The sequence below is a fragment of the Gymnodraco acuticeps genome, unplaced genomic scaffold, assembly GCF_902827175.1.
Source record: "Gymnodraco acuticeps unplaced genomic scaffold, fGymAcu1.1, whole genome shotgun sequence".
Taxonomy (NCBI): domain Eukaryota; kingdom Metazoa; phylum Chordata; class Actinopteri; order Perciformes; family Bathydraconidae; genus Gymnodraco; species Gymnodraco acuticeps.
Window position 1 is genome coordinate 1562375 of NW_022992130.1, and position 27213 is coordinate 1589587.

The 27213-nt window shown below is 44.0% G+C and overlaps 1 protein-coding gene across 1 annotated transcript; it reads left to right on the forward strand.

Moving 5' to 3' along the window:
* The first annotated feature begins 1633 nt into the window (after positions 1 to 1633).
* On the forward strand, positions 1634 to 26930 carry ogdhl (oxoglutarate dehydrogenase like). Its single transcript, XM_034203853.1, has 24 exons — positions 1634 to 1699; positions 1882 to 1933; positions 2330 to 2553; positions 2879 to 3049; positions 3969 to 4071; positions 5689 to 5804; positions 5890 to 6044; positions 6552 to 6698; positions 6783 to 6873; positions 6963 to 7142; positions 7218 to 7346; positions 7755 to 7934; positions 8600 to 8752; positions 9374 to 9476; positions 9587 to 9715; positions 10546 to 10696; positions 22217 to 22344; positions 22428 to 22606; positions 22691 to 22762; positions 23304 to 23429; positions 24347 to 24419; positions 24503 to 24666; positions 24760 to 24914; positions 25010 to 26930. Exons 3-24 carry the CDS (start codon positions 2332 to 2334, stop codon positions 25131 to 25133), a joined length of 3051 nt encoding a protein of 1016 aa, XP_034059744.1. The 5' UTR covers positions 1634 to 1699; positions 1882 to 1933; positions 2330 to 2331; the 3' UTR covers positions 25134 to 26930.
* The last annotated feature ends 283 nt before the right edge of the window (positions 26931 to 27213 follow it).

Sequence of the window (27213 nt, forward strand, 5' to 3'; positions counted from 1 at the left end):
TGTTCAGTATGTAGATTTACATCAAGGTAATGTTATAATATATAGATCATCTAGAAATAATTAGTTCAGACTCATTAGAAAGAAAAATGTCCTTTGTCATGTCTTTGTGATCGTGCCTTGGCACCCCAGTTTGTCACGCACTATCATGAAATCATACATTATTTAATCATTTGAAATGTGATGGATTTTTGTGATATCACGTGTACCAAGGGCTTTCAGACAAATTGAATTCTGCCTCCAAACATGCTTTATTGGATGAATTAGGGTTCTAAATAACCCCATGACGTGGACTCTCATAAATGGTGTGTAGGCTTGGTTGGGTAACTGGATTATCCATTATCTGATCCTCCTGCATTTTGTACTGAGCCCCGCACGGCCCAGATGAGCTGTGTCTCGTAACAAAGTCAGCTTGGTTTGGCAGACCTGACTGTTGATGGCTGCCGTTAGCCTGGGTTACCTTGACATGAATTTATTTACGTTTCTGGTGCATGATTAGAGAGATTACTTGTTTTATTTCCCCCAACAAATATGTATTGATTTCAAATGCAGAGAAGTTGGTCCAGTTTTGTCCAATACCATGATGTAATTATTCTCAAACAGGATGTCATTTAACACAGAGCACCTAATGTTACCCAGCAGCACAGGTCCTTTTATTGGTGAACACTATTAATAAAACACCAGAAGGCAACTGGTCTTCACTCCATCTTTGTCAGGCGGCAAAGTCCCCACAACAAAATGGCATTTCAGTTCATAATTGCTTGACCCTTTATTCTACAGGTCAGCCAAAGAGCAGGAGAAAATACAAATGCAAAAAATAATGGGAAATGAGGAACTGTCTTTCAGGGAAGGCTGAGCATGTTAGTGCGTTGTTCTCGACTTATGCATTTTTGAAGTAGATGAAAACATTTGTTTTCATTTAATTTGTTGTCTGAGCCTATTATATAACATTGGATATGTTAATGGTTTAATTGGACATTTTTGTATTGAACCGCCAAAGATTAGCTGTTTAAAAGCTGCACATGGAGGATTTTGATTTATGTGATCATCTGATATTTAGATTTACACTGTTCTGTTTGGTAGGTCCTCCTGCAACTCATGCCCACTCCATTTTCCCCTTTTCAATCCTATGTTTGTCGTGATTGATAACACTGTTACTTCAGTGCCAGCAAGTATGAATGATGAAAATCTCGATGAGCAGGATAGAGGGAGGCTGGGCCAATTATCTTATTGTTTAACCCACTCAAGGTAGAAGCCCATCAATCTGAAACCACTTGCTCTAATGACTCATGTTCAGCCTTTATAAAAGTTGAATTGCCTCGAATAATTAAGACTGAAGGCAACGACATATGTGATGTTACTAAAAGGGGAACAAATTACCTGTCTGGAGGAGAAGTGTATGCAGGGAGGGACTATGGATTAAAGTAAGTATTCTGATTATATAAATGCAAAAAGAGAGGCACTAACACAATATTGTTTTAATAGCATCTTATAAGAAGTTTTTTTTTACTTTTCTCTCTCTGAGCTGCTGTGTTTGGGCATTACCTTGCCACCTTTGGGTGCACGGGGCTGCTCAGTGTCAACAGGAAGTACCACCTGATACAAGGGGGGCGTGTCAAATAATCCACGCACTCGGTTCCGTCACCTCCACAGATACCTGTCCTACTTAGACTCTCCGGCGAAAGAGTGAAGTCAGTCTAAGGTAAATGTAATTTATAGACATAAAACGTACCTGTGCCATTTTTAACCACTATCCTATTTCCCGTCATACTGCGCGTTTGCAATGTCAGAGACGAGGAGAGATTATGAGGGTTTAAATGTTGACGTTAAGGGATTAGGGAAACTGTAACAGACCCACAATGACATAGGCAATGTTTTTTGCAGTGATGTCAGCGGTGTAACCTGAATAAGCCTGTAAAGCATCCTGCAGGAGAAGGTGAGGAAGTTGTACACTAAAGACACCTTCATACTTTCAGCCGGTAGGCTATGCGTGCTTTTCTTCAGCTGCAGAGACTTTGCGCAGAAACAAACGTTACGCAGTTATATTCAGTCTTGCAGAGGTTTTAGCATACATAGAATATGCTACATGCTGCATCAATCAGAGGAAATCCCATACAAATTGCAAACGGCATTTCATTAATGAGCAGTCTACGCAAAGTCCTCGTACAGTGCCTCATTTTATGTGCATAAAATCCATTACTAATTCAGATGGTTTGGGATCAATCATCAAACCGAGTCGTGCACACATTGTCTGAGTTATTATAAATGATTGACAATCAAAATACCGAGATGTCTCATTGTTTATCTCTAACCTCTTTTACTTTCTTTCTAGTCATGAGTCAGTTTCGGGCGTTAGCGGGTGTGCTGAGGGGAGGGCGTGCTGGGGGGAGTCAGTGGCTTCGAGCTTGTGGAGGGGCCCCGGCCAGGCGCTGGGTCGACCCCCGGAGAGGCTGCTCCTCCGGGGCCGCGCCGGTCCTCTCAACGGTGGCCGGTAGCTCCAGCTATATGGAGGAGATGTACATTGCCTGGCTGGAGGATCATACAAATGTCCATGAGGTAACATTCGCAAAACTTCTTTCCAAATGTTTTGATAACAGAAACAAATATTATATTAAGTTCTCTGGCCTTTAATGGAAATTTGGAAAGGGATAATGTCCAGCTGGTCCAGCACATCTGGAAATCGAGTTGGTGTAGCAGCTAAAGTTCAATTAACAACTGTCAGCATTGATCTTGAAGAAGGACATTTAATAAATGTATATGCTGTAGCTGCAATGTCTAGCCTTTCACTGTCCTGTCTTCCCCTAAACTAGCAGTCAGGGATACTTTTGGTCCATGTTGTTGATGGACATTCTTGCTGGGTCTGTCTTTCTCTGTCTTCTAGTCCTGGGACACCTTCTTCAGTAACATCCACGCCTCCAGTCCACCTGGCGAGGCGGGTGAGAGACGCCCCTCCGCTCTGCTCGAGGGCCGAGTGCTGTCCCACTCAGCAAACATGGCCCAGAAAGTGGTGGAAGACCACCTGGCTGTGCACACACTCATTAGAGCCTATCAGGTACTCCCACCATACTGTCCAGCTGTGACACAAACACACACACACAAACATCAGCTGTCAGTTTGTATAATGTGGATTTATGTTATTCACAAATTAAAGGATTCATCACATATCTCTCAGGCATCCATTTAATTTTAATGCAATGTCTGTGTACAGAATTAAGATGTCATCAACCTCGAGCCACAACTGACTATTTGTATCTTCGACATGTGTGTGAAAAATACATCAAACTAAATTCTCTTGACTCGCTAAAACAGATGCAACTGGCAATGAAAGCTGTTTATACTGCGTGTCCTCGTATTAAAAGGAATATACAATTTGTTTGTCGCTGCACGAGGTTATGCAAATTGCAAGATTAAGTCCAACCTACTTACCCTTGCTGTTACTTGAAAACTGGAAATATCAAAGAGACTACTTAAACAAAACAGGTGCTAACATTTCCCCTTGCCCTTAAATTAATTCGAGGAACTATCCGAGGGATTTATTAAATTCTGTCTTTTGGCAAAGGCGTCAATTGTATTCCCAGCGTGTTGCAATCCTAGTGTGTGTGTGTGTGTGTGTGTGTGTGTGTGTGTGTGTGTGTGTGTGTGTGTGTGTGTGTGTGTGTGTGTGTGTGTGTGTGTGTGTGTGTGTGTGTGTGTGTGTGTGTGTGTGTGTGTGTGTGTGTGTGTGTGTGTGTGTGTGTGTGTGTGTGTGTGTGTGTGTGTGTGTGTGTGTACATAGACATAAAAGCACTCCCATGGGGCCCTGTTCTCAGAGAGGTTGACCTGGCTATAACTGAGTGTTAGCTTATTCTCCAGCTGTTCACACTCAGCCCCTTGCCAAATCTTGTGTTTCCTACCTGTCACTTTCTCTTGTTTACCTGATTCTTCTCACCCCTTTCTTTTTTATTCACATATTTGTCTGTCTCACCGTGTAGATTCGTGGTCACCATGTTGCGCAGTTAGACCCTTTGGGAATCCTAGATGCTGATTTGGACCACTTTGTTCCATCCGACTTGATCACCACCATCGATAAATTAGGTGAGCCTTAAAACCTGTGCGATCATCCCAAACACATCACACTTCACTAACAACTACAAACTTTTAATTGTGATATCTTGAGTCCATAATTGTCATGGCTTTCAATTATTTAAATAGTGTCATGTCTATAGGCTCCATTAAACCAAATATATTTCAGTAATGCATATCAAAATACAATGACTTTCGTCTAATTGCCAGGACTACTGTAATTATGCATTTACTTTTTTTAGACTTATAGAATATGTATATTCCTCCTTATTTTACCCCCGTCCCAACAAAAGGAATATGGAGTTTACCCATGGGCAATAAATGCTGATTAGGTTCCTACTATAGAAGTACTTCCTTCTTATTACCTAAAAGATTCTTGTCATGCTTATTCTTTCATCATAAACATATGTTTTTCTCATTGGTGGGTTTACTTCAACTGCTAGATTTGTCTCATAATGAAAATATCTGTTATGTATTTTTCCTGCGCTTTATTTTTATAAACTGTATTTATCCCTTTGAGGGTTTACATAACATACATGTGCATACACACATTATTCACACAGGTTTGCATTATTTATCAGACCCAAGATTGTAAGTGGTATTTCAGCATAAAAGCCACGTTCCCCGCCGAGTCTGTATACGAGTTGTTTGGCTTAATGCTGTCATTAATCTCAGAACAAGCCCTTGTCATTCTCCATTTCATTTAGTGGACTGAGCATTGGTAAATGCGGGACAGCCACAGAAAACGATCGAAGTGTACAGTCATAGCGAGTAAAGAGGAGACAGAGAGACGTTGTTGGCTGCTGTTATCAGTGATCAGTGCGTGTCAGGACATAGCGTTGCATTATGTATTGTCACAAGGGCTATAGCTCCCTAATGAAAGCTAATGACAGCTTCCATGGCCCCTTATTTGGTCAGCTGATAGGACAAGAGTCTATTCTTGGCCCCCTTTGTCTTAGCTGTGTTTCTAATATGATTTGCACCTGTCTCCTCTTATGTTGCTTGTGATCTTGAGCTTGACCAGCTCTCTCAGGTGGGCTTTGCATATGAAACTTCTGCGGGGCCATCAATACTGAAGCTGTATCTCTACATATCCTGTTAGTGTACTTACAACAATGCATCCTTTTTATGAATCAAACCTTATTCTTCACAGTTTTTTGCCATCAAATCCAAATTTGCTTATATCCAACCTAAAGTTAATTGAATGCTTACATTTCCAGGAGGCACTATTGTCCTACTCACTAAAAAAGCAGGCAATAATTATTCTCATCATCAATTAATCTGTCGGATACTCATTTTTCAATCAATGCATTAATAATTTAGTCTAAAATGTCAGAAAGTTGTTAAGAATTAACATAATAATTTCCCATTGCCCAAGGTGATGTCTAAAGATTGCCTGTTTTGCCGACCAATAGTTCAAAACCAATTCCTGCCAATTCTCACTCACACATAATAAAACAGATAATCATAATTGTTTGGTGACTTATTTGATTAGTGATATTAGTTAATTGAGAATACAATTTAATTATTTTTAGTATTTTTGATGCCTTCACATGATATCAGAGGACAATGCTTAGTCCTGTTTCTAAAGTCTTGAACAAACCTGTGTTTCCTGTGGTGTTATTGTAGGTTTCTACGGTCTTGATGAGTCTGATTTGGACAGGAGCTTTCAGCTGCCCTCCACCACCTTCATCGGAGGAGAAGATACCACTCTTCCTCTAAGAGAAATCATACGCAGACTTGAAGTAATATATCTGTACATGTGTCTAATGATTTGAAAAAGCCAAAACACTGTACCACAATTTATGTTTTGTATGTCTTTTGTATCAGGCATCCTACTGTGGTCACATAGGGATAGAATTTATGTTCATCAACAACGTGGACCAGTGTCAGTGGATCCGTCAGAAATTTGAGACCCCGAGAATACTGCAGTTCACTAAACTTGAGAAGAGGACTTTGCTAGCCCGCCTGATCAGATCCACACGGTCAGCAATGAATTAACATGTACTGACTTGTGGTGACAGCACTATACTTCACTTTTAGTTATAGCTCACATCAGAGCCTCGCAAACATAAACTCTTACACATGCATATATTTAAAAAGATAAACAGCCTATCCTTCATATGAGCTAATTTTCATCTTTGATAAACGATCTTAGAAATCATTTGTCTATTGTTGGTGTGCATGTTCTTTGCACTGTTATCATTCCTAATTAACACACACACACACACACACACACACACACACACACACACACACACACACACACACACACACACACACACACACACACACACACACACACACACACACACACACACACTGGTATTGACTAACATTTGCAAAATGCTTGGGAATATCTTTTTTTTAAAGTGCTGTAATGGTGCTTTAGTGATCATTATTATCAGCTGGTTAAGTGTAATTCTGTATTATCATCAGCTGTGTAAAACAAATCCCATGAGTGCTACATGTGGACTTCTTTTTGTTTAAAGGTTTGAGGACTTCCTGGCAAGAAAATGGTCTTCAGAGAAGCGTTTTGGTCTGGAGGGCTGTGAAGTGCTCATCCCGGCTCTAAAATCCATGATTGACACGTCGAGCTCTGCCGGCATCGACAGTGTAATCATGGGGATGCCTCATCGGTACTACCGTCTTTTACATATGTCCTCACCTCTCAGCTCAATATATGCAAACAGCTGATTATTTTCCCTCCATGTCTGATATAGGGGTCGACTGAATGTGTTGGCCAATGTGATTCGTAAGGAACTGGATCAGATCTTCTGTCAGTTCGACCCCAAGTTAGAGGCATCTGATGAGGTGAGGGAACTGCAGATGTGTGAGAAAGTATCAGAGAAAAGGCCGTAAGAGATGCTGTACAACTAATGCTTTAATCTTTTCACCTTTAGGGGTCAGGGGATGTGAAATACCACCTTGGGATGTACCACGAGAGGATTAACCGTGAGACAGACAAGAACATCACACTGTCACTCATGGCAAACCCCTCCCACCTGGAGGCCGTAAATCCTGTGGTTCAGGGCAAAGCCAAAGCCGAGCAGTTCTACAGAGGAGACACTCAGGGGAAGAAGGCAAGCTGTCTGGTACCAGGTGCACACTAGCTCATTATGTGGCTTTTTCTATAAATGATGATGTGATTTGTCCAGGTGATGTCCATCTTGATCCACGGTGATGCTGCTTTTGCTGGACAAGGAGTTGTTTATGAGACGTTCCACCTGAGCGAGCTCCCCTCCTACACCACACATGGTACAATCCATGTGGTGGTCAACAACCAGGTATTGGAGAGTTGATGTCACCGCAACATTGGACATGACACATTTACCATTTGCCAGGATCAGGGCTGCCCCTGGCCAACTTGTGGCCCCACGTGAACTTGTGTCTTATTGTTTTACACAATTAATACTTTATTTATTAATTAAGAAAACTGACAACATTATTTATTAAATATTTAGTTTTACATTTGTTAAAGAGTTTTCTTTTTAACTTTTTAGGTGTTTAACGATAGATCAACGATCAATCATCGATTATTTTTACATACTTTAAAACATGTCTCAAAGGGAATTATCCAATGTTACACATACAATTAAGGCACATTTTGTGCAACTGAAAATCATTAAGATCATATTTTAAGTTATTCTAGCCCAAATGATATCAAATTTGGCATGTGATTGTTTTTCTCTCAGATTGGCTTCACCACAGACCCTCGAATGGCCCGCTCCTCGCCCTACCCCACCGACGTGGCTCGGGTTGTCAATGCTCCCATCTTCCATGTGAATGCTGATGACCCCGAGGCTGTCATGTATGTGTGCCGGGTGGCTGCAGAGTGGAGGGCCACCTTCAACAAAGATGTCGTCATTGACCTGGTTAGTCACAGCCGAGTCTTAAAGCGGCAGTTCACCCCAAATTAAAACAAAAATAATTGCTCTTGCCTGCCCTGCTATGTATATATAGAATGTTTTGGCCTGAGTTGCCAGGTGTTGGTGATATCGGCCATAGAGATGTCTGCCTTCTTTTTTTATACATGTATTGGAACTAGATGGCAATAGTCTTAGGTGCCGAAAAGGGCCAAAAATATACATGTGAAAAATTCAAAATAAACGTACTATTCCAAAAAACATGACCTAATTACTTAAGATAATCCACAGACCTTGTTGTGAGAAGTTTCATGTAGGAAATATTTTCTTTGAACTGCACTTCAAAAACCAGCAAGGTCTGTGGATCATTTTGAGTATCTTGGTCAGGAGTTCTCTTATTTTTGCAATGTTCTAAATGTTTTAGCACTTTGAGCATCACAAGCCCAGTGCCATCTTGTTCCAGAGAAGGTTCTAGAGAAGGAGGACATCTCTACGGCTAATATCTATGTATTCATCATTTTATTTATGAATAAATTAAGCAATTTGTACATTGAACTACAGGTAAGAGAATAAATAAGTATTTTTGTTTTTGGGTTGAGTTGTCCATTTAAAAGACTCACAGGAAACACCATTTTGAATACACACTTCGACGTGACTTCTGTGTGTATTTACAGGTTTGTTACCGGCGATTTGGACATAACGAGATGGACGAGCCCATGTTCACTCAGCCACTGATGTACAGACAGATCCGTCGGCAGGAGCATGTGCTGAAAAAGTACTCTGACCGGCTCATTGCGGAGGGAGTGGTGACTCTGCAAGAATATGAGGTTTGTGATCTAATGCCGTTTGTTCTTGTTAAATACTGTATATTGGAAGCTGCTACTGTATGCCGTTTTATTTGGTATCGCCATCCGCTGGAGGATGTGCATTAAATCACACTATGATATTACTTTAGCCTTCGAGTAAATATGTTGCGCCAGCACTGCTGTGTTTGAGTTTCAATTTACTGCCTCAGTTCAATCACTGAGCCTCACAATCCCTCACATAGAGTATATATTGCTCAATGAAGTTAAAGTGTACCTCAGATTTCGGCGCCATTCTATGGAATTGCTCAGGTTCTTCATCCAAAACAGACATTTTGATTGTAACATCCATTGTGGACTTTTTTTTTATACCACATGTCAGAAATTTCTCCCGGCTTTTGATGGACATTGTTTTCTGTTGTGTGGCTGCAGTATGGACTCTCACAAAAGCCTCATTTGTAATATAGCAAGGCAGAACCATTACTGCTGGAGGAGACTCTCGTTCTCTAATACCTTTCTTTCCCTGTAACAAAACAGTATTGGTTAGTTAGCTGTAGTCCTTTATTTGTACAAAACAAACTTTGGGTCATTTAATATGTGGTGGTTTTAATTTTTCCTGTTGCACATTACCAAATGTGGTTGCAGGAAGAAGTTGCTAAATATGACAAGATATGTGAAGAGGCATACGCCAGCTCCAAGGATGAAAAGATTTTACAAATCCGACACTGGCTCGACTCCCCGTGGCCAGGTAAATGGTTTGCAATCCAGTCATTTAAGTTGAAAAATATTTTAATTCCCTTTTTCTGTGAATACTTTCTGTTCCTACTGGAGTGCAGCTGTCTTTCTCTCTCTCTGTAGATTTCTTCACAGCCGAAGGAGAGCCCAAGTGCATGAGCAGCGTCCCCACAGGACTAAAGGAGGAGGTCTTGCAGCACATTGGCCAGACAGCCAGCTCTGTGCCCCTGGATGACTTTCAGATCCATCCTGGTCAGTTGAGTGGATTTGAAGTTGATTTGTGCATGGGAATAGAGCAGAGTTACAGGCTTGTTGTCACAGTAATGCTGGTGATAGCAGTCCTACACAATGACACAAGAGCACACATTACCATAGCTTATAGTATAATAATAATTAATTAATTAATAATAATAATTCCTTACATTTATTATAGCGCTTTTCCAGATGCTCAAAGCGCTTTACAAATACACATTTTTTTTTTTATACATGCAATGGTCACTGTGGACAATACCCACAGGAGCAAGTTCAGGTGAAGTGTCTTGCCCAAGGACACAACGGCTTTACAGACGCAGCAGCGGCGGGTTTCACCCCTTGATCTGATGATCATTGCACAGCGCACTGCGCCACACCGTCCATCTTCACGCCTCGAAGTCATCGAGGCGCTTTTACAAGTACACATTAGTATCATACATGTACTGTGGATAATACCCACAGGAGCAAATCCGGGTGAAGTGTCTTGCCCAAGGACACAACGGCCTGACGCAGTGGCGGCAGGAGCGGGTTTCAAACTGGAGTTCCCCAGCACCCCCCTTGATCTGATGATCAAACGCACAGACCAAAGGCCACCCGTCCCTTCAGTATACATGCTGCTGAATGATTTTCAAAACACATAAACCTAAATGTCACAATTATTTTTGTCCTGCACAGCTGATTTGGTGTACACTATAACAATTAGGATTGCCACGAGGGTTTTTTAAAGTTATTAACAACATAGTATTTAAGTCCATTGAGTTTTACACTCCCATCCCCAGTGCTTCTAAGATATCACTTTTTATTTGTGTTGCTGTGTGTGTTTTCCCCAGGAGTGTCTCGTATCCTGCGTGGTCGAGCTGACCTGGTGAAGAACCGGCAGATGGACTGGGCTCTAGGAGAATACATGGCCTTTGGTTCCCTTCTCAAAGATGGCATCCATGTTCGACTCAGTGGGCAGGATGTAGAGCGAGGCACCTTTAGGTGAGTCCATGTCAACACAACTAAAAGTAAATGGGGCATCTAAAAAGCATATTTTTAAAACAATCTTGTATTAATGCTCTCAAAGGAGCTCCTTCTTTTACCACAGTGTAGTATCAAGTAGTAGTTTTAAATATGCATCTATTTAGTGAGGAGCATTTTAAGAATATTGATTTTGACATTTTCCTTTTTATAGCTTGAGAGTCTTTATTAGTCCTCCACTCAATGAATGAACTCACCTACCGGGTTTTTCATGTCACAAATTAGCTTTATTTTTCCTCATAATTATCCTATTGGGGCTAATAATATTAAAATGCTAATCATCTTTTAACTTAATCATACTGATATAAAAACACAGTATCTTTTCACAGTAACATTTCGTGTGTCCAAATTCGACATTTATTTATTACAGTTTTTATGTCCTTTTACATACTTTTTCTATATTGTGATATACAGTTAATATCTTTATAAAACATCTTATATCTCATCATTTTAATTGATGTTGCCCATGAATTTAATATTCCAAAATCAATTTCGGCCATTTGTTGAGTCTGTCACGGTCATCAGATCTGACCTCAGATAAGGTTAGCTAGGAAACAGTCACTTAACGATAGTGAATTAAGTAATTGGGGAGTGGGCGTGGCACAGGGAGTCTGACAGACCGAAGACGTCAGCGCGGTCTCCTGGGAACTGTGAAGCCCACATGGTGTTGTCATGGTTTGGAGGGACGAGTGACACATGAACAAAACCAGCTCCCCCTTTTGCTGTGCCTGTCTCATCTGTCCCCTATCATTTCTCCACCAGCCCATCTATACTGACACCAGCCCCCTCCCTCTTTGCGCACAACGACAAACAGTATATCACACTAACTAACCAGAGGCTACAGGGCTTTTTCTTTTGCCTCACATTTACCACTGACATGCACTCCTACCAATCTGCTCTACCCTTCAGCGGGTTAATTTGGCAGGCTGAAAGAAAATGACAGAAATCAAACACTACATCCACCTTGCCCTACCCTCATTTTATTATGTGTGTTTCTCATTATACTTCAGCTATACTCCCTTTACCAGCCCCATTTTCTTCCCACCTACTTTATTTTTTTTATCCCCCACCACTCTGTTCCCTTCACAGTTCTTAGGAGCTGAGCATATTGGCATGTTACAGTCGAGTGGTCCTGCTTGCATTTCTGTGATGTACGTAGCTTCGTGCGCTAATGGATTCAGTCGTCGTGTTTGGGTGGCGTTGCGCTGCGTCGTGCACCCCTTTCCTTGCCTAATGGGGCCCCCAGGCAGAGAATGTATGTGTGTTTTTGTGTGTGAAACGAATAGTAATATAAAGGTGGGACGGCAGTCTATGAGGTAATCCCAAAGAAAGACCTCATTCTTGTGAGGTTTTTGGTTCCTCTTTGGTTTATGTTTGTGTGGTTCAAGAAAATGAGACGTGAACTAGTGTCTAACCTGAATTAATGCTGGATGCTCTGGATTGTATTCGTTCATCAAAGGATGTCTTTAAGTGAAAGTGTATATATGAATGTGGGGCAAGTATACAATAAAAACAGTTGCCATACATTATGCCCTCATTAGTTCTTAATTATGGATCATATTATTCAAAGGAATCAAATCATGAGTGTTTGATTCTTACATGTATGTCAATGTTGTTGGTACCGTCAGAGCCTCATTTCCAAGACCAACGGAAGACCTACGGAAATCAGTAGACCAAAAGTTGAGATGTGGGCTTTAGATTGCTCAAACCAGGTGTACATTAATTAAGGCATTAGAAATCAGGGCTCTGGAGAACATTCGATCCACTGAGGCTGCACTAGAGCAACACAATAAGCAGGCCGATGTGTGCAGCAAAGCTTTAATACCTGACCCTGAGCTGTCAAGCAATTCTGACTGGGGCTTGGTGAAGGAAGCAAAAAGAATGGTTATTACTGCTTTAGTAATAAAATACACAATACCTTCCATATAATAGCTTATCTTTTCTACTTCTAGTCTTCTAGTTGGTAAGATATCACATTTTAAGATAATGATCAATAGATTTCCTGCGGTTCTTCCATCTGACTGTTACATAACCTCTCAAACTGTGTGTGTGTGTGTGTGTGTGTGTGTGTGTGTGTGTGTGTGTGTGTGTGTGTGTGTGTGTGTGTGTGTGTGTGTGTGTGTGTGTGTGTGTGTGTGTGTGTGTGTGTGTGTGTGTGTGTGTGTGTGTGTGTGTGTGTGTGTGTGTGTGTGTGTGTGTGTGTGTGTGTGTGTGTGTGTGTGTGTGTGTGTGTGTGTGTGTGTGTGTGTGTGTGTGTGTGTGTGTGTGTGTGTGTGTGTGTGTGTGTGTGTGTGTGTGTGTGTGTGTGTGTGTGTGTGTGTGTCATTAAAGTGATTTAAGTGATTGTCTGATCGTGCTGGTTTGGAAGGGTGATTCCTGCACTAGGAGCGAGGAGACTGCTAGAGCTTGTTAATGCTTGCCTCTTTGCTCCCATCAACTCTTGTTGGGCCTCATACTGACTGAAGAGGAGGAGAGAGGAGAGTACTCTTCATGCAGAGCCTTTATGGGCCGGAACAAAGGCTCCAGTGTGTATTCTACTGTATAAAAGAGATCCCTTTTTAAACTGGTGTTTTCAAGAGTCAATACTGATTTGCTTTGCTCAGATTACACAACACACCCTACACGAACTCTTCTCACATACAGTAACAACCTTAGGACATAGAAATACATTAAGGAAGAATAGTAAATAATTAAAGTAAGCATTCCCATGGGATGCTATCAGTACCACACCAGCTATACGCACACAAAAGAGACCTTTAAAGTATCAAACAGACAGTAATAATAGCTGCACATTAATGATTAATGAACGTCCTCTGGGTAAATGCTGTTGCAAAACATGGCTGATCTGGTACTGATACTTATTCGTCTTAAATGATGGAATGAAGTTAACAATGAAAAGCAGGGTTAGAGAAGTCAGTTGCGAAGAGTATTGGGTCCCTTCTCTTGTTAAATTGTTCCCTTTTTTTGACTAAACATAAAATAAAAAATAACAGTCAAATAATGAGACTGACAATTAGGGCTGCACGATATTGGAAAAAACTGACATTGCGATTTCCCCCCCCCCCCTGCGATATACACTGAACAAAAATATAAATGCAACACTTTTGTTTTTGCTCCCATTTTTCATGAGATGAACTCAAAGATCTAAAACATTTTTTATATACACAAAATAACCGTTTCTCAAATATTGTTCACAAATCTGAAAAAATCTGTGATAGTGAGCACTTCTCCTTTGCCGAGATAATCCATCCCACCTTACAGGTGTGGCATATCAAGATGCTGATTAGACAGAATGATTATTGTGCCTTAGGCTGGCCACAATAAAAGGCCACTCTGAAACGTGCAGTTTTGCTTTATTGGGGGGGTCCGAAAACCAGTCAGTATCTGATGTGACCACCATTTGCCTCACGCAGTGCAACACATGTCCTTCGCATAGAGTTGATCAGGTTGTTGATTGTGGCCTGTGGAATGTTGGTCCACTCCTCTTCAATGGCTGTGCGAAGTTGCTGGATATTGGCAGGAACTGGAACACGCTGTCGTATACGCCGATCCAGAGCATCCCAAACATGCTCAATGGGTGACATGTCCGGTGGTGAGTATGCTGGCCATGCAAGAACTGGGATGTTTTCAGTCTCCAGGAATTGTGTACAGATCCTTGCAACATGGGGCCGTGCATTATCATGCTGCAACATGAGGTGATGGTCGTGGATGAATGGCACAACAATGGGCCTCAGGATCTCGTCACGGTATCTCTGTGCATTCACAATGCCATCAATAAAATGCACCTGTGTTCGTCGTCCTTAACATGCGCCTGCCCATACCATAACCCCACCACCACCATGGGCCACTCGATTCACAACATTGTCATCAGAAAACCGCTCACCCACACAACGCCACACACGCTGTCTGCCATCTGCCCTGAACAGTGAAAACCGGGATTCATCCGTGAAGAGAACACCTCTCCAACGTGCCAGACGCCATCGAATGTGAGCATTTGCCCACTCAAGTCGGTTACGACGACGAACCGGAGTCAGGTCGAGACCCCGATGAGGACGACGAGCATGCAGATGAGCTTCCCTGAGACGGTTTCTGACAGTTTGTGCAGAAATTCTTTGGTTATGCAAACCGATTGTTGCAGCAGCTGTCCGAGTGGCTGGTCTCAGACGATCTCGGAGGTGAACATGCTGGATGTGGAGGTCCTGGGCTGGTGTGGTTACACGTGGTCTGCGGTTGTGAGGCCGGTTGGATGTACTGCCAAATTCTCTGAAACGCCTTTGGAGACGGCTTATGGTAGAGAAATGAACATTCAATTCACGGGCAACAGCTCTGGTGGACATTCCTGCTGTCAGCATGCCAATTGCACGCTCCCTCAAAACTTGCGACATCTGTGGCATTGTGCTGTGTGATAAAACTATAGGTTACTTACGTAACCCCAGTTCTCAGAATAACATGAAGTGAGATGTCTCACTATGGGATGCGCCTCATCGCGGAGCAAACAGAAGCATCAATCTCATTACGCCAATCCTGATTGGCTGGTGATCTTGACGTCAGCGTCAGGGAATTCACCCCCTATAAGTAGCTTGCGCCACGACGCATGCGTCATTCAAAATAAGAACCTCTTCTCGCTTCACCATAGCAAGGAGGGCCGTCTGGTGAGATATCTCACTTCATGTTACTCTGAGAACTGGGGTTACGTAAGTAACCTATAGTTCTCATTAATAACACTCCGTTCGATGTCTCACTATGGGAAATTGTAGCTCCCGTATTGTCATTGGACAGAGCCCAGGATGCAGCCAGACCCTGAGTCGAAAGAGCTCGCGGACCCGAGGGTGCCTGCGAACTCTGACTCGTATGGGCCCCAAAGCAATTGCTTCCACAAACCAGTGGGAGAGCCGTTGCTTAGTAACAGGCTTGCCCTTATAAGGGTTAGCCCAGGACACAAGGGGTGGGTCATTATGACGAAGCACCCTTGATCTGTCCCTGTACGTGTGTAAAGCACGGGCTGGACACGGCAAATCCGGCCGCTGTTCCCCGGAGGAATACAGTGGCGGGGAGGATGCCTCAATGTCAAATGTGGTACCTGAACCAACCGCCTTAAGATAAAGGCAGGGTTGGGCTTCAACCACACTCTGTTTGCCCTGGGGCGAACTGAGTGCATGAAGACTGTACAGATAGTGCTTGGCAGCTGCCAGGGTCAGCTTCATGTCACACTGTATTCAGATTGTACCACTCACGGGCCAGGCCCATAAAGCCAAGCGCTCTGGGTGTGGGTGAAAGATTGCCCCCCCCGCTTGGGACAGTATGTCCCTGCGTAGTGGGAGCTGCCATGGCTGCCCGCACAGCAGCTGATATATCTCCGCTAGCCACTACATAGCTGGCCAGTGCGGAGCTATCAGGATAAGTGTGTGGCGTTGCTCTCTCACTCTGGCCAGAGTTGGGGGTATCAGAGCCAGGGGTGGGAACGCGTACAGAAGGCCCGGGGGCCAATCGTGCGCGAGTGCATCCACGCCTAACGGTGCATTTAGATCGCGCATCGAAAAGAACAGCTGACACTGAGCGTTGTCTTTCGATGCGAACAGATCCACCGCGGCTCTGCCGTAACGCACCCACAGCTGGCTCACAATCCTTGGATGTAGAGTCCAGTCTGCATAAAGTGGTATACCTCTGGACAGTAGATCTGCCCCGAGGTTCATCACTCCCGGTACGTGCGTCGCTCTCAGAGAGAGGAGACGTCTACCGCTCCATAGGATCAGTTTGCGCGCCAGTGTGTGTAACTGGAGAGAACGCAAACCCCCTTGGCGGTTAATATACGATATTGTGGTCGTATTGTCTGTCCTCACGAGGACGTGATGTCCCCTGAGGAAAGGCAGAAAGCGTTTTAGGGTGAGAAACACCGCTAAAAGCTCCAGGTAATTTATGTGCGCCCGCTGCAGGTCTCTGTTCCAGAGACCCCTCACCGGGCGACCTTCATAAATACCTCCCCAACCTGTCAGACATGCGTCCGTGGTGACCACTTTCCGTGAAAGGACAGCACCCATAGGCACACCTCGTACTAGAAAAGTCGGGTGCAGCCAGTGGCGCAGTGCCATTACGCATTTCACAGTAACCATCACTCTCCGTGCGCCATGGCGCGCAGGGTTTAGTTTTAGGGCGGCCACCCAGCGCTGAAACTCCCTCATGTGTAAGCGTCCCAGTCGTACGACCAGGATGGCTGACGCCATGAGCCCCAGCAATCGCAGGCATGATCTGAAGAGAACATGTCTGCGCAGCTGGAAAAGAGCGAGACAAGCTCTGAAAGCTTTCACTCTTTCCGCTAACAAGCGAGCTGAAAAGGGCACCGAGTTCAGGCGTAAACCCAGGAAGAGTATAGTCTGCGCGGGGCACAACATGTTCTTCTCTGTGTTTATTATGAAACCCAGGTTGAGCAGGTGCTTTACGAGGACATTTGTCTGCGTAACAGCCTCCTGCTCCGACTGTGCGAGAAGCAGCCAGTCGTCCAGGTAGGTCGCCAGGCGAATACCCTGTTGTCTTAACGGGGCTATCGCGGCTTCCGTACATCGTACAAACACCCTTGGACTGAGAGACAGACCGAAGGGGAGTACTCTGTATTCATAACAGATCCCCTGAAATGCGAATCTCAGATATTTCCTGTGTGGGTAATATACTGGGATGTGAAAATACGCATCTTTCAGGTCGACTGATGTAAACCAGTCGTCTTGTCGCACGAGCCGCAGCAGAGATGTGTGAGTGAGCATTCTGAACTTATATATTTTTAGATATTTGTTCAGAGCCCTCAAATCAAGTATTGGCCGAATTCCGTTCCCTCCCCGTTTGGGAACGAGGAAGTACTTGGAATAGAAGCCGCCCTGACTCTGCTCGGCGGGTACAATACAATACATTTTCTTAATCTCTTTCATTTTTTGTAAAGCACTTTGAATTACCTTGTGTTGAAAAGTGCTATATAAATAAACTTGCCTTGCCTTGCCTTGCCTTGCCTTGCCTTGCCTTGCCTTGCCTTGCCTTGCCTTGCCTTGCCTTGCCTTGCCTTGCCTTGCAATACAATACAATACAATAGATATAGCCCTCTTTTCTAGGAGTGAGAGAATCTCTCTCTCCAGAATATGGGCTGACTCTCCTCGGGCCTGCGAATGCAGAATGCCCGAGAAGCGAGGGGGGGTGACAGCGAATTGGAGTCTGTAGCCCCGTGTTACTGTCTTGAAAACCCAAGTGTGAAGTAAAACTTCTGATGTTGCAATGTTGAGGTGGAATGAAGGAGTCGGGATCGTCGTTAGCCAAAGCACTGAGAGTTTATTTTACAAGTACATTAATACAGCCGGGGAGATCACTTAGTTTCACACATCCTGTGCACCCACCAAGCCATCTCTGACCACAAATAATCCACAGCACGCATCAACATGAGAAGAGGCGGAGCCATGCGTTTACCTAATCAATAGCAGATGTGGGACAATAATCTGTTTGTCCCGCAAAATGCAGGCAGGCCTGGACCCTTCCCCCACAGGAAAGGGGGAGAAGCTTTTGACCTGTGACCTCAACTTTCAGAGAGGAGCTTTGACTTTTAAATACAAAGCATGTTTGCAATATCACAGATTCTAAGAAACAATAAGAAACTCTATAATCAAGATCAGATTAAAATATTCTCTTACACCAAGCAGATGATGTGAGCATCTTCCACTGCATGCTCCTTAGAGCCAGTGGAGATGTCACATCTCTTCCCCTCTGAGTCTCTATTTGTTGTGTTATGGGGTCCTCTAGTGTCTGAACACAGTGGTGCCCCTTTTCGACAACCCCAGCCGGCACTGCGCATGCGCGTGACAGTGGTGCCTTTTAAGCCCCAGCCGGCACTGCGCATGCGCGTGGTGGTGGTGCCTTCACAGACCCGCCTGTAATCCGCCTTTTGAGAGATGCCGTAGCTGCTCTCAGAAGGGGAACAGTTGACGGGCTGTTTATTGGTTTTATTGTTTTTCTTTTCATTTTTTTGAGCTGCGCCCTCGGCTTGAAGCCTGGATGCGTCAGCGGCAAATGTTTTATCACAGAAAAATCAACAAATGTGTGACATGTGTTTGTGCGGACTTGAGGATGGTGTTGAGGCATCTCTCGAGGCGGCGGGAACACATTTAGAGCTGGGGAACCGTGGACTTCCAGCTCTGTCACAGAGGGGAGAAGGAGGGGCTGTCACGCCACTCGCTTCTTCTTCCTCGACTGCTGGCCGAAATTCTGGGTTGGCTGCGCCTGAGCTGCAGCCGGAACCGGAGATTTTCTAGGCCAGCTCGCCCTCGTCTCCAGCCTGGGCTGGGGACTCGGGGCGGGCTGCGACCTCTGCGTCTTCGGTGTTTTAAACCGAGCAGGGTTCGAGGCAGCTTGGGCGAAGGACTGCTGCTGCGAAGGCAGTGGCTGGACCCTTCGAGGGAGGCAGAGGTGGAGTGCCTCGTCCTCCTTCTTTTTCGACTCACACCTCCTTTGCATGGAGGCGAGAGCGGAGCCGAAAATTCCCTCGGGAACGATGGGCATATCCAGCACATCCTCCTTTTCCCGCTCTGGGAGGTTGGTGAGGTTGAGCCATCTCGCTCTTTCCTGCACCACCATGATCCCCATTGCCTTACCCGTGGCCTGGACGGCGCAGCGTTGGACACGGAGACAAATGTCCGTGACCGCTGCCATCTCGTCCAGAGTGGCTGCCCCCGGGTTACCCGACAGGTCCTCGCAGAGCTCCGCTTGGTAAGCGGTTAGCAGCGAGGACACATTCATGGCCCTGGCGGACAACGCTGCGGCTTTGTAGGACCGTTCAGTCATTGTCGACTGAAATCGGTCCGACTTTGCTGGCAGCGTGGGGTTCCTGCTTGGTGACGGGCCCATCCTCGGTAGGAGGTGGGCCGCTACCAGCGGTTCCATGGGCGGTATGCAGAGCTTCTATTCCGTCACAGTCTAGGGAGGAGGCACCCTGGATTGGGACCTTGTTGCTGAAGGGCCGGTCTCTCCACGAGACCGACACCTCATCCAACATCTCCGGGAAGACCGGAAGGAGTTGCCTCTTCGTCCGCGCTGCTTGGGGAAAATGTTTCCCTTCGTAGCGGGACCTGGAGGTCTCCTTGGCCATTTCAGGCCACGGGATGTCGAGTCTGGCCGCGGCGCGTTTACACACGGCCTGCAGGTCCATGCTCAGACAGGGCGAAGCTGGTGTGCTATCGCCCGGGAGAGCAGCCCTCGCTCCAGGCTTTGCAGCCTGAGCCGATGAGATGAAGATGTCCTCTTCATGTTCATCCGACTTGGACAGGAGGAACACCGAGGCGTCCTCTTCGTCCTCATCGTAGTCCAGCTCGAGGACATCCTCCGCGGGTGAGACCATGGTGAGGTCTAACCGGGAGCCCCAGCTCGGTAAAGCGTGGGGTCCCGTTCCCGCGTGTCTTGCCGTCACCGGGTCCCGGCCTGCCAGGGCGCGGGATTCCAGTTCTGCAGCCATCGCAGATAATGAGCCCCAGACCGACACGGAGAGGGGTTCACTCTCTGCGGCGGACGCCCCCGCGTCTTGACTGCCGGCCGGCAGGTCAGTGGACATGGGGGGGTCCTGCTCCGACAGGCTAGCTTGGCGTGCTAGCCGTCGGCGGAGGCTCTTCACGGTGAAGCGGACACAATGTCCGCAAGAGCCGGGGTTGTTGATAGCGCCTCGGGCGTGTTCCAGCCCGAGGCAGGACGAGCAGACCTGGTGTGTGTCTGTGCCCGAGATCTTCAACCCGCAGGCGCAGAGTCGAGCCACCGAGTCGAGCCACCGAGTCCCTGACTCCTCTGGTGTGAGGGAGAGAGGCGTCCATCTTGTTCGCCTCGTGGCGTGGAGAGGACCCGCTCTCAACAGGTAAGTTGGGAGAAAAAAGGTGTTACCACCCTGTCCTTAATCCGGAGAAAAGGACGGTGTGGGTCTTTTATTCCCGGAGAATACTGACTGGTGTGACAGTATGCTCCTTTAATCCTTTCCTCCTCCGTGGGGAAGAGAAAAGAAAAAACTTCCTCGCTACCGTGGTGTCGATAGTGAGGGAGCGAGCTAGCAACAGGTGTGTTGCAAGCTTGAAAAAATCAGACCTACCTTACTTTCCGGGGAAAGAGAACGGCGAGGTCGATTTCAATACTAACTGGCGTTAGTATTACCGTCTTCCTGCAAAGTAGAAGGAGTAGCCGGCGAGCGCCCGTCGACCGAAATGGTTATATTTGGGTTCAGTCTGTGGACCGTTAAGCTTGTCCGGCTACTATAGAGATGTGCTCTGAAGCGAGAAGAGGTGTTTGAATGACGCATGCGTCGTGGCGCAAGCTACTTATAGGGGGTGAATTCCCTGACGCTGACGTCAAGATCACCAGCCAATCAGGATTGGCGTAATGAGATTGATGCTTCTGTTTGCTCCGCGATGAGGCGCATCCCATAGTGAGACATCGAACGGAGTGTTATGAATGAGAACTGAACAGCTTAGAGTGGCCTTTTATTGTGGCCAGCCTAAGGCACACCTGTGCAATAATCATGCTGTCTAATCAGCATCTTGATATGCCACACCTGTGAGGTGGGATGGATTATCTCGGCAAAGGAGAAGTGCTCACTATCACAGATTTTTTCAGATTTGTGAACAATATTTGAGAGAAATGGTTATTTTGTGTATATAGAAAATGTTTTAGATCTTTGAGTTCATCTCATGAAAAATGGGAGCAAAAACAAAAGTGTTGCATTTATATTTTTGTTCAGTGTATATTGCGATATGAAAACATACAGGAATTGAAGAAAATACCGTTTTCTTTTGTTTTTTTCCGCAAACCATCCTTTCTTGAACTTTAATGCTATACAATTGGTATTTTTTTAACTATATTTAACCGGATGAAGGATTTTAGTCACGGACGTCTGGATCTTAAGTTATCAGAGCAACAAGCTGAGCTAGCTCGGTTAGCAGCGCCGAGCTGCCCTGGAGAAACACATGAAACTACTTTATTCAGTGTTTTTACCTTTAATCACCGGGTCCGTTTGCTTTGGAGATTTGATTGTGGTTTGCTGTGCATGCAGAGCCTGCATGTCACTCACTCAAGTAGCCTACCCCTGACATGAGAGCCGCGCAAATGTTCCTTTTGTAGCAAGCAGCAAAATAATTGTAACATGACGTGTTTGAGTTAATTTGCCTTCTTAATATCAAGCAAGTCCTAAAGATTTAAAAAATATATATATTATAATTTTTTTTTTAAATCGCATGTCCACACGATGTGAATATCGCGCATACGCATATCGCGATTATCGTCACGACACGATATATCGTGCAGCCCTACTGACAATCAAAACAAATAGAGTAGTTTTAGTGAAGGATAATATCTTAATCATGTTATTGTGAGCATCGTAGCTCAAATCATTGCTGTGTCTAAGTACGGTTGCGTGGAGGCTATAGTCTTGTTCCTAAACGCCTCTTTCAGTAGTGCCTCTGCTTCTCTTATGTTTTGCAGTCACCGTCATCATGTTCTCCATGACCAAGAGGTGGACAAACGTATCTGTGTTCCCATGAACCACCTGTGGGCCGACCAGGCTCCCTACACGGTCTGCAACAGCTCCTTATCCGAGTACGGAGTGCTAGGTAAGACTGAAGCCGACTCCTGCATAGTATGCTTAGATCACCAGTCATGTTGTAGCTTCATGCAATGATGGCTGTGACTTCAGGTTTTGAGCTTGGCTTCGCCATGGCCAGTCCGAATGCTCTGATCCTCTGGGAGGCCCAGTTTGGAGACTTCAACAACACAGCCCAGTGCATCATTGACCAGTTCATCAGCCCGGGCCAGGCCAAGTGGGTCCGCAACAATGGTATTGTCCTACTGCTGCCACATGGGATGGAGGGAATGGTGAGAAGGGAAAATAAACCAACATTTTTGTATTATAAGTATTGGTAGGGTTCCTCTTCAATGTTTCTTCTCTTCTGTCCTCAGGGCCCAGAACATTCATCAGCTCGACCTGAACGCTTCCTACAAATGAGTAACGATGATCCTGATCACTTCCCTGTATGTACAATTAACATCAGGGTGCAATTGGTTACCAAGAACATTATGACATAATGCTGAAACTCTAAGCCGCCTAATAGTTTCCTGTTTCAGTGGCTATCCTGATCTCATGACCACTTAAGGGATAGCTTAAGTGATGAATTCTCCTGGGCTGAAAAGGCTCTTCATTATTGCCTCAAAATAGTTGCTATTCAGCAGTAAGTGAGGCCCCGAGGGTGCCCTGGCATGAAGGAGCATTACAGGAAGGGATCACAGTCGGCTGTATCAGCAGAAGCTCACCAGATTAATCTCCAAATGGGATATTGATCAAACTATTAGTGGGAGCATACTAAGGGATTAACATTGTGGGTGAGAGTGTGTGAGAGAGATACATTGCGCTGATGTGATGCATCTCTTGCCTAATTATGAGAAAAAACATTACAGCGAACCACACTATACAAATTTCATTTTAATTCCTGTGGAAGTAAAATTTCAATTTTCAGAATCAATAACGTGTATAAATCCTCGGTTATTATTTTTCTTTCTTTTCTTTCAAACGCAGGAGTTCAGTGGAGATTTTGAGATCCAGCAGCTGTACGACTGTAACTGGATCGTGGTCAACTGCTCCACGCCTGCAAACTACTGTCACGTGCTCAGACGTCAGATTCTGCTGCCATTCAGAAAACCGGTAAAGTGTAACATCGTCTTTGTCTATATTTAGTGTGTGTCTTACCCAGCTCCAGTTTGTTCTGTCTTGAAATAATTGAATATACATTTGGAATTTTGCATTGATTGCATTTAAGTCACTCACAGTGTGAAAAGTCCAGATGGTCCATTGACGACGCATTACTGTCATTAGAAGACATTTCCTTTATTTAGAAAACTCTAATTTCCTAAGTGGCATTTAAATATTTAGCTTGCTTTGTATTGATCTCTGTGGATAACAGTGTGTCATATTTATAATTGGAACACAATCAAATAACACTAAAGGCTTAAACTGGGATTATGTCTTCAGGTTTGTTCATTGCTTCATCATGAGTGAAAAAGCTGTCAAATTAACTATGTTGTGATACAATGCTGTCTCACAATTATGATTTAAAAAATAATCTGTTTGCGGAAAGATGACAACCTTTGAAAAAATGTGCCTGCTCATTTACAGCACCAATAAAGCTCTGATTGAAATGTACAAGTAATTCTCTAAAGTAGAACTAGTTTCAGTATAAAGTTTTGTGTTTAAAGCATTTCAGCTTTTTTGTTTGTCTCTCACAGTTTTCAGCCACAGTGAATGTCTTAACTGATCCCCTGTCGCACATAAATGCAATGCTTTGCGAAGCATGAGAAAATGACTTCCTGAGCAAATTAGTGAGGGCCTTTAGGGGATAATGTTGTTTGTTTTTTTATGAAAAACTCTGGACTTGGTCGGCTGAGCACAAAGGGTTTTATTTATTTGATTGTTAAAGAAATGTTTTGTTTTCCCAATGCTGATGTTGCATGCTTTGCGGTGGCAACACATTAGCGTTTTTTCAACACGCACAATAGAGCTACGGATGATAGAATCAATCTGTTGTTTTTGTAATTGAAACTTTTTTTCTTTTTTATCCAAAGCTGATCATTTTCACTCCTAAGTCCCTGCTGAGGCACCCTGACGCAAGGTCAAGTTTTGAAGACCTCGCTGAAGGTGGGGTTTAATTTATTTCTATAAAACGCAACATATGATGTTGATGGACTTCATAGGTAACCTGTCATATTTGATTTCTGCAGGTACTAAATTCAAGAGGTTGATCCCAGATGTTGGCCCTGCAAGTCAAAACCCATCCCAGGTGAAGAGGGTGATCTTCTGTGCTGGCAAAGTCTACTATGAACTGGCTAGAGAGAGGAAACAGCACAAACTGGAGAAAGAGATCGCCATCATCAGACTTGAACAGGTTTAATTTATTTCCTGTCTGTAGCAGCAATGAACTGCATTTTGAAATGCGAGTGATGCATTCTTGCAATTCATTGTTTGACCATCCCCTCAGATCTCTCCATTCCCATTTGACCTGGTCAGAACTGAGGCAGAGAAATATGGAAACGCTGAGCTGGTCTGGTGTCAGGAGGAGCACAAGAACATGGGATACTATGATTACGCCCGGCCACGTCTCCTCACAGTGACGGCCAACAGGAGGCCCGTTTGGTAAGAGTTTGTGTCACTTTGGACCTGATTTGTTTGAGTACAATTGGAAGATTTGTTTCAAGGACCAGGTGACAAACCTTAAGTGTTTGTTTCAGGTATGTGGGACGGGACCCTGCAGCTGCTCCTGCGACAGGAAACAAGTTCACCCACTTTAATGAGCTGAAGAGGTTCATGGACACAGCTTTCAACCTGAACGCCTTCACCGGGAAGGACTTGTAATTAAAAACTGACGAACAAGAACCAGGCTCAAGCTGCTGTTTCGTCCTGAATCAGCATAGTCCATTTATTAAGTCTTGTTGTGGCCAATTGGCACATTTCAAAACGATTTTAGTTTTGTGACAATCTGCAGCATAGCTTAGTGTATATGGTAAACAGGATTTTAACTTCTGATACTCTTATGTGAAAGAACCTAACTGACTTACGCCTGGATCAGACTGCATAACTATTATTTTAACAACCTGCAACAACTTTTAAGTGAGATCACTTATGAAGCACAACAATGCCAGGGCCTTGTGAGTATCCTAATGCAGATTGTATTTCACTGTGACACAGAATAGCACAACAAATTGTATAGCCTGGACCCATGTCAAAGGCAATTAAGTAATTCCTTTTTAAAACGTCCCAACCCTTTATCCTTATACTATCAGTTAGGAAAATGAAAACATCCATATATACGACCTCTTATGACTTAGATCAGGCCAAAATCATGTGGTCTGATTTCTGTTTCACTGGATCTGCATTTTATTCAATCTACACATGATCTTTATGAGTGCTATTAGAAAAAACAGACACAAAGATTTGCAGTCTCTAAATAGCGCTTTATTTCAAATAAAAATAAAATATTACACACAAACATAAAATGTCAGTCACAAAATCGTCACCTTGTTGTGTGATAAAGAAGCAACAGTACACTCTTTGATCCAATAACATTCACACACCAACATCTAGATTTGTAACACTGTTATGGGAGTAGCTTTAGTACTGTGGATACCTCCATTGCTTCCATGCTGAATACTAGTTGTGAAAAATAGTATAGATTTGTAATTGTATTTATTTTTGTAGATAATTAGGCGAAGATAAGCATACAAAGCACTCGCTAGTGTTTTTAAACAATGAATGTTGAATACATATCACATTTATGAAAAGTGTTTTGAAATTTAACACGTCAGTAGTTTTAGTGTCTGTACTTCCTTTGATTACCTTAGCTGTTAGTGAAGGAGTGTGTATTTATTGTCACACTTCACTTCACCAGGAGACATGAGCCAGCTGTCACAGACTTGCAGCCATGTTTTCTACTTTGGACATAAGGCTCAGCTGCGTCTTTGGAGGCTGAGGAATACACACACACACACACACACACACACACACACACACGCACACACACACGCACACGCACACACACACACACACACACACACACACACACACACACACACACACACACACACACACACACACACACACACACACACACACACACACACACACACACACACACACACACACACACAAACCACAGCAAAGCTTTGGATCCTTTGGAAGCAATATTGACGCTTTTTGTCACATTAAAATCCCTGGGTATTCAACATAATTGGTATTAGTTGCCACTGTTCTTAGAAATGTTCCTGTTTAGCCGTACTGTAGCTTACCTTTTCCACTTCCAGCTGGGAGATGTAACAATAAGCCATGCACAAACATAATTCTACATATCAAATTATTTTAAAAGAGGGTTTATGTGTGTTTGTTTTTTAATAAAAGTACAGCGTCAAAATATTAGTCTGGGTATTTAGAGATATGAAAACACATATGCTGGGAATAATGAAATATGCAATAAAAATATATTTAAGTTTAATAACATTGTTTGATCATGTTTTGGTTGCAGATGATGCTAGACAGTTACAAATGGTTTATAGCAAGAAATATCACACTTTTTTTCCCTCACAAATGAAATGTACATTTATAAGAATTAAGTAACCCTTTCCTCATTTTAATAAACCCAAAGGCTTTGCTACTACATATTATTGTGATATTGAGTCTGTTTTCTTTATAACCATCCTCTATTTGTGATAAGGTAATACTATTTCCCTGTGGTACTCTTTTAAATTACTCTTATTACACATTTGTCACTTGTGGCCACAGTAACTGTTGTTCCTGTTAAACTAGGGAATCAATTTGTTATTGGGGCCCTGCTGACCACCAATACCACACCGGTCTCCTTCTGTGCATCATGTATGTACTCTGTCCCCTTCCTGGTTGTCATTAATATACCATATTCATTATTTCCCCAGAAATCAAAAGC

Excerpts from the sequence above, each read along its gene's own strand:
- ogdhl (XM_034203853.1), top strand. The coding sequence starts at position 2,332 with ATGAGTCAGTTTCGGGCGTTAGCGGGTGTGCTGAGGGGAGGGCGTGCT. Across the intron at positions 7,143-7,217 it reads GAGACACTCAGGGGAAGAAG|GTGATGTCCATCTTGATCCA; the intron begins GCAAGCTGTCTG and ends TGATTTGTCCAG. Across the intron at positions 23,430-24,346 it reads TGCTGCCATTCAGAAAACCG|CTGATCATTTTCACTCCTAA; the intron begins GTAAAGTGTAAC and ends TTTTATCCAAAG.